Source organism: Chiloscyllium punctatum, chromosome 19, assembly GCF_047496795.1.
Source record: "Chiloscyllium punctatum isolate Juve2018m chromosome 19, sChiPun1.3, whole genome shotgun sequence".
In the NCBI taxonomy this organism is placed as follows: Eukaryota; Metazoa; Chordata; class Chondrichthyes; order Orectolobiformes; family Hemiscylliidae; genus Chiloscyllium; species Chiloscyllium punctatum.
This window is the reverse complement of record NC_092757.1, coordinates 53,889,443-53,908,730: the sequence shown is the minus strand read 5'-3', so window position 1 is coordinate 53,908,730 and position 19,288 is coordinate 53,889,443. Positions and strand designations below refer to the sequence as shown.

General features: G+C 42.4%; 1 protein-coding gene across 1 annotated transcript; it reads right to left on the bottom strand.

Moving 5' to 3' along the window:
• Positions 1 to 341: 341 nt before the first annotated feature.
• On the bottom strand, positions 342 to 17,906 carry LOC140491237 (hydroxycarboxylic acid receptor 3-like). The gene is made up of 2 exons (XM_072589208.1): positions 17,877 to 17,906; positions 342 to 1,476 (listed from the first exon to the last, which is right to left on the bottom strand). Exon 2 carries the CDS (start codon positions 1,456 to 1,458, stop codon positions 469 to 471), a length of 990 nt encoding a protein of 329 aa, XP_072445309.1. The 5' UTR covers positions 1,459 to 1,476; positions 17,877 to 17,906; the 3' UTR covers positions 342 to 468.
• Positions 17,907 to 19,288: the final 1,382 nt, after the last annotated feature.

The window sequence follows — 19,288 nt, the reverse complement described above, 5'->3', positions numbered from 1 at the left end:
AAGGATCTGTTTCTATGTGTTATAACTCTGTGACTCTATGGCGTGTAAAGGATTACATACTTTCTTGGGTGGCCCGGATTATGTGTTACAAACCTTGGATTACACAATTGAATGACCAAATATTGTGGCAATAAAGATAAACCATAGTTGTAAAGGATGAGGAAGTAGCTGGTGCAGAAACTGGTCATGCTAAGAAGACCAAACAAATGTCTGAAGCAGAATTTATTATATAGGCAATCCTAAACTTTGACTGCAGTTTGAGCAAAGAACTGTGATTATTCAAAGCAATGTTTATTGACTGAATGAACATGCAGATATAAAAGTTTAATATAATTGCAATACATATGATTCAATTCCATGTTATAACAGAGAAGTCAAAAGTGAGTGAATCTTAATGCTGCTGTAAAGTTTATTAGATTAAGTTGTTATCCCAGTGTTGAAAAATGTATTGTTGTTGATGGAAGCATGTCACTGCCTTGATTCACTTTCATTCCGGTTGCTGCTGGCTGGCATAGGTTTATTAAAATGTTTCCAGGATTTCATGATTTCAATGAGCTTTGATCTATATTTGGTGCCAGAATAGTAATAAACAATTGGATTGAGAACACCATTGAGGTAAAGGCAGAGAAGGCTTGAGTAGAAAGCAATGCCAAGTTTTTGGAAAATTGGGCAGTTGTTGCGATCCACAGTAGCAATTAAAAATCGTGTCACAACTGGAGGGAAAAAACAGATGAGGAAGATGAATAATACTGCTTCCGTCATCTTGATAGCATGCTGACCCCTTTGTTGTGATTGGGATGTGAACTTCGAATTGGCCAGCTCCCATCGGATTAATATTGTAGACACCAGCAGAGATACAAATGGAATCAAAAAAACCAAAACAAAGACTGTAATGGTTGATGACAATAAATGGTCTGTTATGTTTGGTTCATTAAAGCTCATGCATTGCAATTTACCATTCAGTTCAAAAATGTTAATTGCAAGAAAAGCTGAGCATGTGAATCCACATGTCAACAACCAGATGATTGCACTGAGGATGATGGTACATTTCTTGGTAATTCTGTTTTGAGACTGTATGGGTTTGATGATCATGTAACACCGATAGCTGCTGATGCATGCCAGGAAAAAGACACTTGCCAAAAGACTGGAAAAGGTGATGAATGCTTGGAGTTTGCACATAAAGTTTCCAAATATCCAATGGCTGTTATTACTGTAGTAAATGATCATAAGGGGATAAGTGAGTGAAAATAGCAGATCACCCACGCACAGGTTGAGCATCAAAATATCAATGGGAGTCTTCTGTTTTATACAAAAGCACAAGATCCATAGGGATAAACTATTGAAGCCTGCAGCTAAAATGAAGAAGATTGCAAGTACTGGAGGCATCATTGTTGTGAGAAACCCCTCATCCATCAGACATGTTGTATTAACAGCACCTGTAACTGATGCATTGCCCATTTCTTCAGCTGCATCGACCTAGATATTTGAAAGAAGAGTGCTATGTATTAGTATTGTTGGAAAAATATTTTTTGTTTTATTAATGTCCTAATAATTTTCTGGTCAGTTTGAAAACTGAACTTCTCCGTCTTTGCAGTTTTCCCTTCCCATTGCAGTGATTTCCAGCAAGGTGAGCTGACAAAAGGTTGACTTGAATGTTTCTAAATAATCTCATTATTTCACAGGCAGTGGCCTTCGCAGACGATGCCTTTTACTGCCCATCCCTCATTGCCCTGCAAGAGGAAATGGTGGTTGTGAACTGCCATCTTGAACCACCGCAGCCCGTGGGGTAAATGTACACGCAGTGCTGTTTTAGATTAGATTAGATCCTCTACAGTGCGGAAACAGGCCCTTCAGCACAACCAGTCCACACCGATCCTCCGAAGAGTAACCCACCCAAACCCATTCCCCTACTCCCTATTAATGTACCTATCACTATGGGTAATTTAGCATGGCCAATTCACCTGACCCGCACATCTTTGGATTGTGGGAGGAAACCGGAGCACCCGGAGGGAACCCACGCAGACACGGGGAGAATGTGCAAACTGCACACAGACAGGCACCACAGGCCGGAATCGAACCTGGGTCCCTGGCCCTGCAAGGCAACAATGCTAACCACTGTTCAGGAAGAATTCCAAGATTTTTACCCAGGGACAGCGAAGGAACAGTGATAATTGAATCAATGATGAACTTTCAAATCAGGGGAGTGTATGATTTAAAGGAGAGCTTACAGTTGTTCCTATGCACCTGCTGCCCTTACCCATTTTGGTAGTAGAGATTGCAGGCTTGGAAAGTGCTGCTAAAAGAGCCTGGGTGAGTTACTGCAGTGCATCTTGTAGAGTGCACACACTGCGGCCACTAAACATCAGTGATGGAATGAATGAAACTTGAAGGTAATGGGTGAGCAGCCAGTCAAGTGCTTTGTTATAGATGGTTTTGACATTCTTGAGTGTCATTGGAGATACATTTATCCAGGTAAGTGCAGAGTATTCTATCATACTGCTGATTTGTGGCTTGTAGATGGTGGTCAGACTTTGGGGCGAGGGTCATCAGGGTATGACTTTCCAACTTCTGACTTGCTGTTGTAGCCATAGTGTATACATAGAACCATCGAGGTCTATAGCACAGAAAAAGGCCTTTCGATGAATGGAGTCTGTGCCGGTCAAAAACTATTCTATTCCCATTTTCTAGCTCTTGGCCCATATTCTTGTATACCTTGGCATCGTAAACGTACATCTCAATTATTTCTTACATGCTCGAGGATTTTGGCCTCTACTGCCCTTACAGGCAGTGAGTTCCAGACTCCACTGTCCACTGGGTGAAAAAAAACTTACATTCCCTCTCAACCTCCTGTCTCTTACCTCAAATCTATGCCCCCTTTATTGAATTCTCCAGCAAAGTGGAATGTTCTTTCCTGTCTACCCTATCTATGGCACTTATAATTTTATACAGCTCAATCATGTCTCCCCTCCGTCTCCTCTGCTCCAAGGAAAACAGCCCCTGTCTGTACAACTCTCTTCATGACTAAAACTCTACAACCTTGGAAGCATCTTGGTGGATGGTGATGCAGATGGCTGATGCAGTTCTATTTCTGATCAGTGGTAACCCCAGAATCTTGATAGTGGAAAAATGCCATTGAATATCAAAGGGCGATATTTAGATTCTCTTTTATTGAAGGTGGTCATTGCCTGGCAGTGTGGGGTGTGAATATTGCTGGCAACTTTGTCACTCAAGCTTAAATATAGCCCAGGTCCTCCTTCATATAGATAGGTATGCACTGCTTCAGCATTGGAGGAGTTGCAAATGGTGCTGACCATTATGTAGTCATCAACAATCATCCTCATCTCTGACCTTATGATGAAGGAAAGTCATTGATGACGTAGGTGAGGGTGGTTGACCAGAGTAGAATACTACCCAGAGGATCACCTGGTGTCTTGGAACTGAAGGTTGACCTCCACCTTCCTTTGTGTCAGCTATGACTCCAACTGGTGGCAATGTTTCCCTAACTCCCACTGAACCCAGCATTGCCACGGCACTTTGAAGAGACAAAATAACTGTAGTTGCTGGAATCCAAGGTAGATAGGCAGGAGGCTGGGAGAACACAGCAAGCCAGGCAGCATCAGGAGGTGGAGAAGTCAACGATTTAGGCGCAACTTTTCTTCAGGATTGAAGGTAGGTGTAAGGGGAGCTGCAGATCAAGGGGGTGGCGGGGGTAGGGTGGTGAGATGGTGATAGGTGAATTTAGGCAGAGGGTATGACCTGGTTGGTCAATGGGAGGGATGAATCTGGTAGAGGGCTGGGAAGAGGGGGGAGGGGCTGTGATGGGAGTCAGGTGATGGGAAGGGAGGTGTTGTTCCTCCAATTTGTGGTTTAGTTTGTTGTAGCAATGGAGGAGGCCAAGGATGGTCATGTGAGAAGGTGAATTAAAATGGGTGGTGCCCGGCTGAGATGCTCTGCGAGCCATTTCCTATGTTTACGCTAGGTCTCCCTGATGTAGAGAAGACCACATTGGGAACACCTGATGCAGTAAACTAGGTTAGATTAGATTAGATTCCCTACAGTGCAGAAACAGGCCCTGCGGCCGAACAAGTCCACACCGACCCTCCAAAGAGTAACCCACCCACTTATCTACCACATGGCCAATTCACCTGACCTCCACATCTTTGGACTGTGGGAGGAAACCCACACAGACACTGGGAGAATGTGCAAACTCCACTCAGACAGTCGCCCAAGGCTGTGAGGCATCAGGGCTAACCACTGAGCCACTGTGCCCCCCTAGGTTGAAAGAGAGGCAGGTGAGCCTCTATCTCGCCTGGACGGACTGTTTGGGGCCCTGAAAGGAGGTGAGGGAGGTGGTGTGCTGGCAGGTTTTGCATCTTTTCCAGTTGCAGGGGAAGGTAACTAAGGGTTCAGGGAGTTGATGTGGAAGGTTGTACAAACCAAGCACTGGTGAAGGGAACGGTTCTTGTGGAAGGTAGGGAGGGTAAGATGTTCTTGGTAATGGGGTCTAGTTGGAATTGGCAGAAGAGTTTAATGACGATGCGTTGGATGCAGAGACTGGTGGGTTGGTAGGTGAGGACGAGGGAGTTATGTCTTTATTGCGTTTGAAGGGGGTTTTAGGGCAGTGGAATGGGGATTGGAGGTGGTGAGGTGAAAGGCTGTCTGGATGAAGGGGGTGGGGGAAACACTTTGTTCGAAATAGGTGGACACCTAGGAGGCTTGGGAGTGGAATGTCTCCTTGTCTGGGCAGATACAGCAGAGACAGAGGAATTAGGAGAACAGGTTGGAGTTTTTGCCGGATATTGGGTGGGAGGAGATGTAGTCCAGGTAGTTGTGAGAGTCTGTGAGTTTATACTAAATGTCTGTCTGGAGACTTTCGGCAGAGATGGAAATGGAGACGTCAAGAAAGGGGAGGGACGTGTCTGAGATAGACTAAATTAATTTGAGGGTGGGTTGGAAGTTGTGGGTGAAGTCGATGAACTGCTCCAATTCAACCTGGGTGCAGGATGCTGCATCAATGCAGTCATCGATGTAATGGTGTAAGAGTTGGGGCACAGTGCCTGTGTAGATACTGAAGAGAGACTGCTCGACGTAGCCGAGAAAGAGGCAGGCATATCTGGGGCCCATCCAAGTGCCCATGGCCACCCCCTGGATTTGAAGGAAATGGGAGGAGTTAAAGGAACTGTTATTAAGGGTGAGGGCCAGTTTGATGAGGCGGAGGAGGGCACTTTGAAGCCACATTTCATCAAATTTTCACAGTGAACCTAGTTGGAATTCAATATAAGTGAACTATTTTCATTGGAAATTGATGTTTTTTGTTATGTATAGTAAATCAAATAATAGACTAACAACAAGCAATACATAAATGAAGAGGTACGGATAACATTTCTATGAAAAAGGAAGGCCTGGGATTCCTCGTGAAGTTTATGATGAACAGCCAATAATAAAAAACACTAGAAAAAGGGCAAGTAACAACAGATAGGGAAAGAGGAGACAAAAGTGACCGGTGATAATTATGAAGTATATAATGGCCTTTTATGAACATAATATGTAAAAAGATGGTGGAGGGTGGTCTTACATAAACAAAGGGAGTCACCTTCAGCATTAGGAAATGGTGCAGATAATTATTGAATATTCCTCTTCCATTTTTTTTAAGGACAGGAGAGAATAGATCTGCAAGGGCACCTGAGGAATAAGTCGAAGATTTGTTACGGAAATTAATATTCTGAAAGGAAATGTTATGGAACTGAATTTCGAAGTCACTAGGCCAGGATCTACTGTCTGCAAGATTAAGGTAGTGATAGCTATGATGTGAGTTGACACTGTTGACCAAAGAGTCAAAAGTTCATCGATTCCAGCTCCAATCTGAAATGAAAGCATGTAATGTAAACTGATATTTCAGCACAGAACTGAAGTAATGCTGTCTACTTGGACAAGGAATCTTTTGGATACAAAGTTAAGTGGAAGAGCTGCCTACTCCATAGGACTAACCCCTCTTTCTCAGATCTTGGAATCCAATAGTCTAACTCTACTATCAGCTACCTCTGTATGACTGTCTCAAGCATGGACATTATCCCTTGTCTGTTCCAAATTGACCCCTGGTCCTCAGACTTTAACTGTGGGCTGTTTCATATTATAATCTTATAAGTTTCCGACCATTATGTGCCTGACTTCAACCCTATCACCCAAGCATTTGAAAGTAAACGCCAGTCGCTACTTCAGAATTACATCTGGCTCTCTCACCTCTTCTCAAGTCTTTTCCTTTCCCCTCCCCTATCTTCTCTCTTTTCCTTTACTGCCTTTCTCTCACTCACACTCATTCATCTTTTGGCTGTTCTGTCCCCTCGGCCTTTTCAGATACCTCCAAGAAGCAAGGCTGCCTAGTAATATGCTGAAGGATGCATTGACCACACAATTTCCACAATGACACATTTCCTCAGCGAATTGGGTTTGTGACCAAATCTCAGTCACAAACCCAATTCACTGAGGAAATGTGTCATCATACTATTCATCCCTTAGTAAAGTTCAAAGCTGTCCTCAATCGATAATAATTCAGGGCATGACAATAATGTGCCTGGGTAGGTAACTCTTCGGAGGGTCGGTGTGGACTTGTTGGGTCAAAGGGCCTGTTTCCACACTGTAGAGAATCTAATGTAATCTAAAAATTGTCTTTTTCCCCGCCCAAACCTTTCTAATGTAATAAAACAAATTAGAACATCCTTGCCCCCAAATTTGTTGAGATCAGCTAACAGAGCGTAAGGAATCAGTCTCAACTTAGAAATTCTGTATGATTCAGTAACTCACCAAGAACATAACTTACTCTCACCCAAAGAATTTTCAACCAATCTATTCCAAATTAAAGGTCAAAGAAAGGATTTTGCAGCATCAAATTAAAAGTGAAATGAATGGAATTAAAAGTGTGTTTTACATTTTACACAGCACCTGATCATAGGTCTCAAAGCATTTTACATTTATTGTGAAGTCCTAAGGTTTATATTAGCAAGTCAGTTGGAGATAATATGTGTAGTAAAACCACAAAAATAAACGAGCTCAATGACCTTTTTGATTAGTTTGGGAAGTGATAAGAGTTAACCCGAAAGATGAACTTGGCTGTCGTATTTCCTGAATAATCTGGATTATTTGAGTGCTGACTGCCAGACTGATGAGGGGAATGACAATGAATGGTATTATTTGAAAGGTGAGCTGAAGATGTATCAACTCAGCCGGGATCTGAAAACAAAAGACAATGAAGGGTCTTAAACTTGAGTAGAACCACCCACGTTTTGAATCCATTTGCGTGTAGATGATCCTTACAAGTTTTTAATTGGCATATGTGACAAATTTAGACAATGAATAGACAACAGAATAACCTTGACAAATTACATGCCTCCATTTGTATCCACAGTAAGTTTCTTTTGAAACTTGCATACCTGTCATTACAGGCTGCTTGAAGTTGTCACTCCACATCAACTATGGCCAACCAGGAGACTTCCCCATTCTTACCACAAAGAAATGTTGGAAAGATTTACAAGTTACGAATCAGCCTGGATGACCTCATTATTAATGCACCTTCTGTAATCATCGAGTTCTAGCGTGGAACTTGAATCCAGAACTATTGGTTTCAGAAGCAGGGCTTCCCACCCGCTACACCACAACACTTCCTCAACATGAAATACATGATGCAATATTTCCTGACGGACTTAGTCAGGATGTGCAAACTGTGTACCATTACTTCTGAAGTGTAACTGGTTATTTGGTTGTGTTTACAAATCAATCCAACCATTTCAGATTAAGTACCATGTTGGGCAGCCATACACTGAAGATCAACAGATTGAAATGTCTGGCTCTCTCTGCCTTTCATATCCATTCCTTCTATCCTGCTGCACAAGTATTCATCCTCTCCTGAATGCGCTTATTTACATTTGAATGTGGTTCTATGCACACTGTCTTCCCCCTAATGCTTTAGTTAAGTTGCCACATACAAACCTCAAAGTTGAGTTTAACCAGATTATTCAAACATACATATATTGTAGCCTGATCTCCCTTTCTCTTTCTCACTTTTTCAAATGTACCTCGTTTCATAAAACTGTTTGTTGCAGGTACTGCTGAAGTATTTATAAAGTTCCCTCTTCACACTCCTAACCAGTTGCACTAGTCATTTAAAATACTCCCCTTTCTGGTCAACTGCAAATGTCTAATGTGACTCTGGTCAGGTATAGTATCAAGTTTCCTTTGATACACATTCAGCTTTTTTTCTTTATTTTGCAAATACTGGTTAAAAATTACAAAATTGATTCACTTACCAGTTTGTGTTTTCCTGCACTTCAACTTACTCCTATGACACTATCGCGACTAATGAACATCGAAGTTTGTTTCACAATCATTCTTGCCTCTCTCAACACTGATGAAATTGTTTTTCAGTGAGGTGCTGTCAACACAATGTGTATTTTATGACCCCACTTTGCAGCCAATGAAACAGAAGCCACTGTTGCGGTGTAAGGGACACCCAGCAAAGTGATAACAACCACCGAATCTGGTGTTGTGATGCTGCTTGAGGGATAAGTATTGGTCAGAACACCAGGGATAACTCTCAATGTTCTTCTTTGCAGTAGCGCCAAAGGTTTGTTAACCTAACCCACCAGATGAGCTGATGAGGCTTTGGTTTAATACTTCATCCAAAAAAGCAGGCTTCCCCAGTTTTAGCAGGGTCCTGGCAGGGGAACCTAGACTGGGATACTTTCCTGTATAGTAGGCCATGGATAAGAAGTGAACTATTGCCCAGTTTGTCGATGCACCAAATGAAGCTGGTGCTAAGTGCAAAACAAATGCTGCTATAAATAACATAAATCACTGTAGTCTTACCAGACCAGCTCTCTCATTAGAGACAATTGACTAGTGGTGGTTCAACCTGAGGGTGACCACACCTCAGGCGAGGCAAGAGGTTGAGGAGGAGAGTCCTTCATGGTAACCACAGCTAGTGCCACACTGTTGTCATCACAGACCAAGCTAAATATTCAGTGCTACAGTACCTCAAATACTATGCTATAGAAATTATAAATAAATAAACAGGGGTTACTTGATAACATGGCAGGACCTTTCATGAATACATTAATACATTAACCTCTGTTGTCCTACTGAGATTTACTAGCAGTTGGATAGCAACAAGAGAATTTAGTTACCTCAGGTGATCTTGCCTTGCTGTAGAAAATATACAATCTCGCACTGATGTGTTGGTGATGGTGTACCTGAGACTTATGGAAATCTAATGATAAAACGTTTCTCCACATTGCAGCTAACAATGTCTGAACTCCTGATACTGCAGCATGCAAAATCTCCCTTTTGAACCATCTTTCTCCTTCCCTCCTGAAAGATTAACTGGCAAGAAGGTGCAATGTTATACAAATGGTGTCAAGAATAGACAGCAAAATGGACAGCTGCACTGAGCTGTGGCTTTTCTTGACTGCACTGCTCTGTGATGCAGAGTTAAGTCAACAGTGTGTGTTCCATTCCCTGACTGGCTGGTCACTATCACGGTCCAGCCTTCTCAACTGGAGCCTGAGATGGGGTGAAACTCCCCATCAATATATTTGTCTTAATGAGAGAGCTCTCCAACGTTCTCTGGGGCTTTGCCGACCTCTTTTAAAAAGAGCAAAGTCTGATACAGTTGATCAACAGAAAATTGTTCACTCATCAAGGTCTAATAGTGGCACTGAAAATGTGTTGCTGGAAAAGCGCAGCAGGTCAGACAGCATCCAAGGACCAGGAGAATCGACGTTTCGGGCATGAGCCCTTCTTGAGGAATCGAGCCCTGAAGAAAGGCTCATGCCCAAAACGTCGATTCTCCTGCTCCTTGGATGCTGCCTAACCTGCTGTGCTTTTCCAGCAACACATTTTCAGCTCTGATCTCCAGTATCTGCAGTCTTCACTTTCTCCTAATAGTGGCACTGTAAATATTTGAGCTTTAGGACGCAGAAAGTAATCAAATCAGAGTGAGAGACCAAATGCAAGTTATATTTCTGTACAGTGGGGAAGAGATCATGGATACTGTGTATATCATTCCAAATCAACATTTTTCTTTATTAAGCAGATAAGTGCAAGTGACATTGAATCTTCCTTATTCACCGATTGCAAAGGAAATTGAAGTTAACCCACTCGACTGTGAATCAGTCTTCATTGATGCAACTTCATGCCTCAGATCACCTGCAAATGTTTAATTTTTCATTGATGTAAACTTGATATTTATTTTATTTTTCTGTATTTTTGATCATGATCTGAAGTAGAAAATTTACTGTTTTAAAAATTAGTGATTGTGGAAAAGAGTACGGCACTTCTTAAAAGCATGTTTCTGACCCTCTTTGGAAGTGGTATTTCTACTGCTGCTTTGTTCAATCACTGTGGAAAGCAAGTTGCAGATGGCCTGGCACCTAGGGGTCATAGAGGTTACTGCATGGAAACTGGCCCTTCGGTCCAACCTGTCCATGCTGTCCAGTTTTCACATTAAAACTGGTCTCATTTGCCTGCATTTGGTCCATATCCCTCTGTACCTATCCCATTCATGTACCTGTCCAAATGTTTCTTAAATGACAACATTGTACTCGCGGAGCTGGGTACTGCAGATGCTGGAGATTTGAGTCAAGATTAGAGTGGTGCTGGAAAAGCACAGCAGGTCAGGCAACATCCGAGGAGCAGGAAAATCGACGTTTTGCGCAAAAACTCTTCATCAGGAAGCCCTTAGCATCCATGTCTTTCTCGATGGTAAATATTGCTGAGAAACATTCATTTCAGATCTCACCCACCTCTTGTGGCTCTGCACCTAGATGATCTCGTTAATATTTCAGAGGTCCTATTCTCTCCCTGGTTAGTCTTTTGTCGTTGTAATTGTAGAACCTCTTTGTATTCTCCGTTACCTTATCTGCCAAAGTCATCTCGTGTTCCCTTTTAGCCCTCCGCGTGTAGGAAGTGAGTTTCGGCTGGCAGCTGATGGGTTTGTGGAATTGTGACCAACTGCAGTGACCAGGAAGATCTGCCTGCCAATAATTGTGTGATTGACTCTGAGGTAGCTGAACAGCTTGTGGATGTGCACCATACTGCCAGCAGCCTTCAGACCTCTGGAAGGCAAGGTGGTGTCATTATCTCTTTCTGTCTCTTTCATGCTATACAAAAAACCTAAAACCTAGAGAAAGTCAATTTATTTTCCCTCAACAGTGTGGCAGTAAGCTGTGGCTTTTATCCAGAAACAAAGAGACTTCGCAATTTATGAACTAGTTGTTGCATCCTGCAAGAAAGAGAAAAGTAAATGGAGAAAGATCGATGAGCTACAAGTCCTGATGAGCAAAAGGATCATTTCAGCAAGCCCATTTAGACAAGGGTCAAGGGGCTGTCTTCCAGTTCTTTTCCCTCCATCATAACCCCAATGGTCTTTGTCTGTCTATATATGTGCGCGGGCATGTAGGGATGTTTTATAAGGGGATTAGAGTATTAACAACTAGAATGATCTCTCCACCCTGGAGGCTCCCTGCCTCATTCCTGATTAAGGGCTTTTGCCTGAAACGTTGATTCTCCTGCTCCTCGGATGCTGCCTGACCTGCTGTGCTTTTCCAGCACCACTCTAATCTTGACTCTGAGCTCCAGCATCTGCAGTCCTCACTTTCGCCAACCAGAATGACGCATCAACAGTTCATAGTTATTTACCTGTGATTAAAATTTTTTTTTTAAGTTAGTTGCTCTTGTCAAGTACCAAAACCTGGTCTGCGTGTTCTGTCAACCTGGGTTAACTCTCTTGTTGAGCTTGGGAATGGCAGGAGTGGATCAGCAGTGTGTTATCCTAGTGAGGCATGGTACTGAGGAATGGTTACAAGAGAAGGTTGACAGGATAAAGTCGATCAGCTGCAAGGTCTCATTCTGATCTGTAATTTGTTGTTTCAGGACTGAATGGAGCTGCCACAGATGTTGACGGTTAGTTTGAAAGGAAAACCCTGGATCTTGCTATGCTCCTTATGAAAGCGTCGCTGAAGCTAAAGTTTTTGCTGCCTCTTCTGGGGAAAATCAGCAGATCATTGCAGGAGTGAATTTGTTTGTTTAATCCACTGAGGCCACCCATGAGATGCAGCAGCCCGAGCACTATTAAAAAAGGAGAAAGGGATTGAAATTCTGAAGCTCCAGCTACATTCAGCCTTCACTCACCACCTGCTAGAGGTGGAGAACGCCTGGGAAAAACTCAAGAAAACACAACTGAAGGGAAAGGACCTGCAGTGGTTGCAAGCTAAATGAAATAAACAGTCACAAATTGTTGCAGCCCCCACTCCTAAAGTGACAGCAACTGAAGAGAAGCTTGTGGTGGTCGAATCACAAAATCAAAACTAACGAAACTTCTGCAGGCTCCAAAATAGCCACAGAACAAGTCACAAGGAAGTATCAGCAATAGCTTTCCTTCCCATTGCTGATTTAACCCTTAGAGAAAATGCCTGATGTTAATGTTCAGCTTTCATGCAAGTCTGCAGATCGTGATGCCACCATAATTCCTTTCTCTCTCAAAGGCTTCCAGTTTCCTCAAATCTTCATGTTTGTTCTATCGATGGTGCACTCCAACGTCCTGCTGGAGTGCTTGTGGTGCACAAGAGCAGCCTGAAACTGTGGATATAATCTGACTGCCAACAGAATGTGAGCTTTTTACCCGAGGAGTAGTTTGGAAATCTTGATTTCTTGGTCCTCAGAATGTCCTTTGTCTTTCTTTTCCTTGCCAGATTTATTTCTGGATGAGGTGTTGAATAGTACTTTTCTGTTGCTGTAACAGTAGTTGATGACATAGCTGTGCAGCTCTTCATGGGAACTTAAAGCACTCTGTGATTTTAAGCTGGTGCTTTAATCTTACCCCAGTGTGAAAGGAAGAAAAGAATTTCAGCTCTTTGTCTTTTGCTGCTTCTACATTCAGTAAATAATCCAGGTCCAGATACCAGTTGTTGTGAACAGCTGGCATCACATTGTGCCAGTGTGTTAGCCTTCCAAGGAGAGTCACTCCCAAGGGAGCATATACCTCTCACATACCCTCCAAAAGAGCTGAGAGCACAGTTGGAAATGATGTTCTTTTATAGGAGGACACAGTTTAAAAATAAGGGGTAGGCCACTTAGAACAGAGTTCAGGAGAAACTTCTTCACCCAGAGAGTGGTGGATATATGGAATGCTCTGCCCCAGAAGGCAATGGAGGCCAAGTCTCTGGATACTTTCAAGAAAGAGATGGATAGAGCTCTTGGAGATAGTTGAATCAAGGGTTATGGGGATAAGGCAGGAACAGGATACTAATTGTGGATGATCAGATATGATCATAATGACTGGTGGTGCAGGCTCGAAGGGCCAAATGGCCTACTCCTACACCTATTGTTTATTGTCAATTATCCCTTGGTGAAATGGACTTAGTGATGAAGGTGGGGGTATTAGGAGCAGAATGAACAGTAAATAGTTCATGAGGTTAACAGTTTATAGGAAGGATGAACTTGGAGGGAGTTGGAGTATATTGGTTAATAGTTGTATATTAAGAGCTAGAAAGGTTGAAGGGTTACGGAGAATGGGCTGGCAAGTGGAGTTAAGGCTGAGATGAGATCAGTGATGATTGTATTAAATGGTGGAGTAGGCTTGATGGGCTGTATTATCTGCTCTGCTCCTAGTTCCTATGGATCGCCAGTAATATGCTGATGATCACAGAATTGTTAAGGTGCAGAAGGAGGCCATTTGGCCCATGGTTCCATTATACTGGTACTGTACTGGTTCCATTACCCGGTGCCAATCTCCTGCCTTTTCTCCATATCTCTGCACATCAATTCTATCCAAATAATCACCGAATTCCCACTTTAAGTCCCTCACTTGAATCATATTTCTAGGCAGTGCATTCCAGACCCTAACTGTGTCAAAATGATGTCAGATCGCATGGAACTGAGAGTGGAAGAAGAATGCATGAAGGCATTAGCCATCCCTGCTCCACTCTGCCTCTGTACATTGTTTTACAATTAATAAATTATATTGGTTAGCACTAATATTGTGCCCAGACCTCACTGGTCCTGAGCAACTAGAGGTTACTAGTGATATTTATACAGAGGTCAACCTTTGAAACAGATTAGCTCCTTCCAGGCATCATAAGGACAGCCTGGTCATAATTAAATAGCTAAGGTGTTGCTGACGTTCTAGAAGTATTCATTGTCTATTAAGAAGTTGTATGGCTCTTGCATCAGAAGAGAGCAAAATAGGGATAATTACAAATCAGCCTGCAAATTTAGAATACCTGATTTGTTCATGATGTGGAGGGGGCAGTGTTGGACTGGGGTGGACAAATTCAGAAGTCACATGACACCAGGTTATAGTCCAACAGGTTTATTTGAAATCACAAGCTTTCGGAGCACTGCTCCTTCATCAGGTGGAATGAGGGGGAGCACATAATTTATAAGCAGAGAGATCAAACTATCGTACAAATGGTGTATCAACAGGCTGTTTAGCAAGTGAAAGGATCATTTATCATCCAATTAATTGAGGCAGAGAAATAATTACAAAAAATTAAGAATGGAATAGTGCTGGAAACAAACCAAATGGTGTGAGAGTTGCATGCTGAGGGTCTAACCAAAGTAACAAGTAATCCAAAACTATATAAAGCTGTAAGGTAAAGAACATAAGTTATCAAGGTGCTGGTATCCATACAGGACAGTAAGGAAGATTTTACAGATACAGAGCAGTGTGATGGGGTCACTTGTAGTGCAACATAAACCTAAGATCACGGTTGAGGTGGGTACGGAACTTGGCTATCAGCTTCTGCTCAGCGCTTCTGTGTTGTTGTATATCTCGAAGGCTCCCTTGGAGGACGCTTACCAAAGATCGGAGACTGATTGTCCTTGACCGCTGAAGTCACTTTCAGGACATTCACCTCCACACTACATGTAACCCTACCGTACTGTTCTGTATCTGTAAAATCTTCCTGGCTCTTTGCAGGATTGGTGTGGACTCAATGGGCCGAAAGGTCTGCTTCCATATTGTAGGGATTCTATGATTCAGTGAACATACATTGTCATAACATAAAGTCAAAAATTTCTTAAACATCTTTGTGAAGCGCTTACATATAAAAAGAATCAAGATACATTTTTAAGAGTCGACAGTATGGTGCTGGAAAAGCACTGAAGGTTAGGCAGCATTCGAGGAGAAGGAGAATCGACGATTTGGGCAAAAGGCCTTCATCAGGAATGAGGCTGGGAGCCGAGGGATTGGAGAGATAAATGGGAGGGGGTGGGGTGAAGTTAGCTGAGAGTGCAATAGGTGGATGGAGGTGGGGGTAAAGGTGATAGGTCAGAGAGAAGGGTGGAGTGGATAGGTGGGAAGGAAAATAGAGAGACATGATTGGTTGGCATCAATGTGGATTTCACCAGCTTCCTCATTTCCTCTCCACCCACCTTATCCTAGTTCCAACCTTCCACCTTGACCTGTCCTACCTGTCAATTTTCCTTCCCACCTATCTGCACCACCCTCCTCTCCGACCTATCACCTTTACCCCACCTTCGTGCACCGATTGCACTCTCAACTACCTTCTCCTCCCCCCCAGCCCCACCCCCTCCCATTTATCTCTCCACCCCCTCAGCTCACAGCCTCATTCCTGATGAAGGGTTTTTGCCTGAAACATTGATTGTCCTGCTCCTCGGAAGCTGCCTGACCTGCTGTGCTTTTCCAGCACCACACTCTTGACTCTGATCTCCAGCATCTGCAGTCCGCACTTTCTCCTAATACATTTTTAAGAGATTTCTCAAAGCAGGGCATAACATTTAAAGCATTATAACTGTGAATACAGCAATAACTGTGCAAAATGTTGCAAAAGATAAATGAGAATAGATAGTTAATGTGTTTTTGCTCATGTCACTTAAGGAGACAGTGTTAAGTAGGACATGAAAGAAGTCTGCTCCTTCTTTGTGAAGACTTCATGATGTTGATAATGAAGGGGACATCCAGGCTGAGACTTTAACAACTGACCTGAAGTTCAAAGGTGTAAGTAAAGTTCTGATACTGGTGCAATGGTTACAAACCTTCAAAGTGAATTTGGTTCCAAAGCAGCAAATTCCGGATCCATGGGTATTTTTTTCAACGTGTCACACTTTTGACTCCCTGTCAGAATGGGTACTGCTGGAGGTTATAGGGAGTGTCTCACAAAAGGCACAGCCTTTGACGGCACTGACAAGCTTCGCCCTGTATTTGGTGCCAGCATCAAAATACACAATGGGATCCAAGACGTTATTGAGATACAGGGTTAGAACACAAGCATAGTAAAGTACTCCAAGTTTTTGTTGAAGATTACAGTTGCTGCGATCCACAATGGACAGAGTGAGACACAATGCATTTGCAGGTAGAAAGCATATAACAAAGGTGCACAACACTATTAAGACCATCTTGATAGCATGTTGACCCTTTTGAGATTGGGATGTTAATGCAGAATTGGCCAATTTTCTGTAGATGAGTAACATGGACACAAGCAGGGATCCAAATGGAATTACAAAGCTCAGAAGAAATAATACAATCGTAGAAGACTATAATTGCTTCTGAATGTTTGGTTGATTAAAGCTCATACAATGCAGTTTTCCATCCACTTCAAAAACACTGACCTGACTAAAGGATGTACTCATAAGCCCACCAGCTAACAACCAGATCAAGACAATAAGCACAATGGTCCATTTCTTCATAATTCTGTTCTGGAACAGAATTGGCCTAACAATCATGTAACACCGATAGTTGCCAATGCATGTCAGGAAGAGGACACTTGCCAATAAAGTGAAACAGATGAGGAATGTTTGAAGTTTGCACATAAAGTTTCCAAATATCCAATGATTGTTGTTACTGTGTTAAGTAATTACGAGGGGGTAAGTGAATGAGAAAAACAGGTCTCCCACACAAAGATTCAACATCAAAATATCAAGCGGAGTCTTTTTCTTTACATGAAAGCAGAATGTCCACAGGGCAAGACTGTTTAAGCTTGCAGCTAAAATAAAGAAGGTTGAAAGTGCTGGAGGTATCATTATTGTGAGAAATCTTTCATCCAACAGACGTGTGACATTAGTTGCAGGTGTTGCTGATGAATTAATAATTTCTTCAGCAGAGAAGCAACCTAGAAATGCAAGAATGGGAGTCGTAGAGCTGACAGCATGGAAACAGACCGTTCGGTCCAACTCGTCCATGCTGACCAGATACCCTAAATTAGTCTAGTCCCATTTGCCAGGATTTGGCCCAAATCACTCTCAATCCTTCCTATTCATATACCCATCCCGATGTCTTTTAAGTGTTGAAATTGTACCAGCCTCCACCACTTCCTCTGGCAGTTCATTCCGTACACGTACACCCTCTGAATGAAAAGTTGCCCCTTACATCCCTTTTAAATCTTTCCCTTCTCACATTAAACCTATGCCCTCTAGTTTTGGACGCCCCTACCCTGGGGAAAAGACCTTGCATGTTTATCCCATCCATGCCCCTCATGATTTTATAAACCTCTATAAGGTCACCCTTCAGCCTCCAACACTCCAGGGAAAACAGCCCCAGCCTATTCAACCTCTCCCTATAGCTCAAACCCTCCAACCCTGGCAATATCCTTATAAATCTTTTCTGAACCCTTTCAAGTTTCACAATATTTTTCCTATAGTATTCTAAAAGCTCCTTTAAATCTACTTTCACCCTTGCTTCCCTTTCAAGAAGTGGCTTCCCTAGTTCAGAACAAACTACCATTTGCACTTGCTTCTGTGGTATGAAACCACATCCAGTCCCATCTTAAAATACCAGACACCAAACTTCTGGTTGATTCTTTAGCAATATTCTTTTCCCTTTCTGGTTTACAAATACACATGAGATGGTACAAAATGAAACCACTTACTTGTTGGACAATGTCTCGGACTTCTTCCACTTGCAGTCTGGGAATTGTGCTGAGTACTGTGGATGTGTATTTCAAGACTTGTTTCACAATTATTACTGTTCCTGGGCGCTTTTGAAACTTAAAAAAAAATTCACAAATGGGAATCCGGTGATTGCGTAACCCACCAGATGAAAATAATGGTTTGTAAATTACATCATTAATTTAAATCAATCAACACGTCAGTATGTTTCTGAATATTTCAAAATTAGTTAGTCATAAATGGAATCTTCCATTGTTGCATTAGCAGCTCTTAGAATCGGAAACGGTGTTTTGAGCCTGCATTCAATAAAATTGTGTCTGACCTGGTTGCAATCTCAGCTCCAGATTTCACCTCACCCTATCACCCCTGACTCCCTTGTCTGTCAAAAATCTAACTAATATCAACTATGAATAAAGTTAAAAGAGGCTGTCTCCACCACTTTCTGAGGAAGAGGATTTCACACTCTATCCATCCTCTGGGATAAAGATGTCTTCTCATCTCTGACGTAAATGGGAGACCTTGTATTCTCAAACTATACCCCACAGCTTTAGTCTCCCTCACAAGGCATTCACCCAGTCCAGTTTCCTTAAGATCTTCTATGTTTCACTGTGATCACTTTTCACTGGGGAAGGTGACGGGCTAGTGGGCATTGTCAGCAATCTAGACTATGCAGTAAAATTTCCCTATTTTTATATTCCATTACTTTCATTTTCCTTGCAATAAATGACTGTTGCCTTCCTTAACACTTGCTGTACTTGCATGCCATCTTTATATGGTTCAGATCCTGGATACCAGAATATAAGAAATAGAAACAGGAGCAGGCCATCTGGCCTGTCAGAACTGCTCCGCTATACAATACTGGCTGATCTTGTTGTGGACTCAGCTCCACTTACCTGCCTACTTACCATAAACTTTATTCCTTCACTGTTCAAAAATCTATCTAACTTTGCCATAAAACTATTCATCACAAGAACCTGAGACTTAGATCCCTCTCTGCCCCCAAGCTCGACGATCTCTGGTTGTCGGTTTGCTCGCTAAGCTGGTGGGTTTGTTCTCAGACGTTTTGTCACCATGCGAGGTAACGTCATCAGTGAGCCTTCAGTAAAGCGCTGGTGTTCTGTCCCACTAGCTATTCATCTGTCTTCGTTTGTTGTGGTGGGTGATATCATTTCCGGTTCTGTTTCTAGAGGCTGGTAAATGGGGTCCAAAATCAATATGTATGTTAATGGAATTCCAGTTTGAATGCCAGGCCTCGAGGAATTAGTCTGTCTAAGAGAAAGGTTGCAGTAGTGGGTACAGTGGATTCTTTCTTGATTATATGTTTTTGGAGAGAAGTCTCTTGATTAAACTTAAAATATAAGCCATAGCTATTAATTTAACCTGGGGCAGTGTT

Bases quoted from the DNA above. Each gene is read 5' to 3' on its own strand.
- LOC140491237 (XM_072589208.1), bottom strand. From the start codon at position 1,458: ATGGGCAATGCATCAGTTACAGGTGCTGTTAATACAACATGTCTGATG.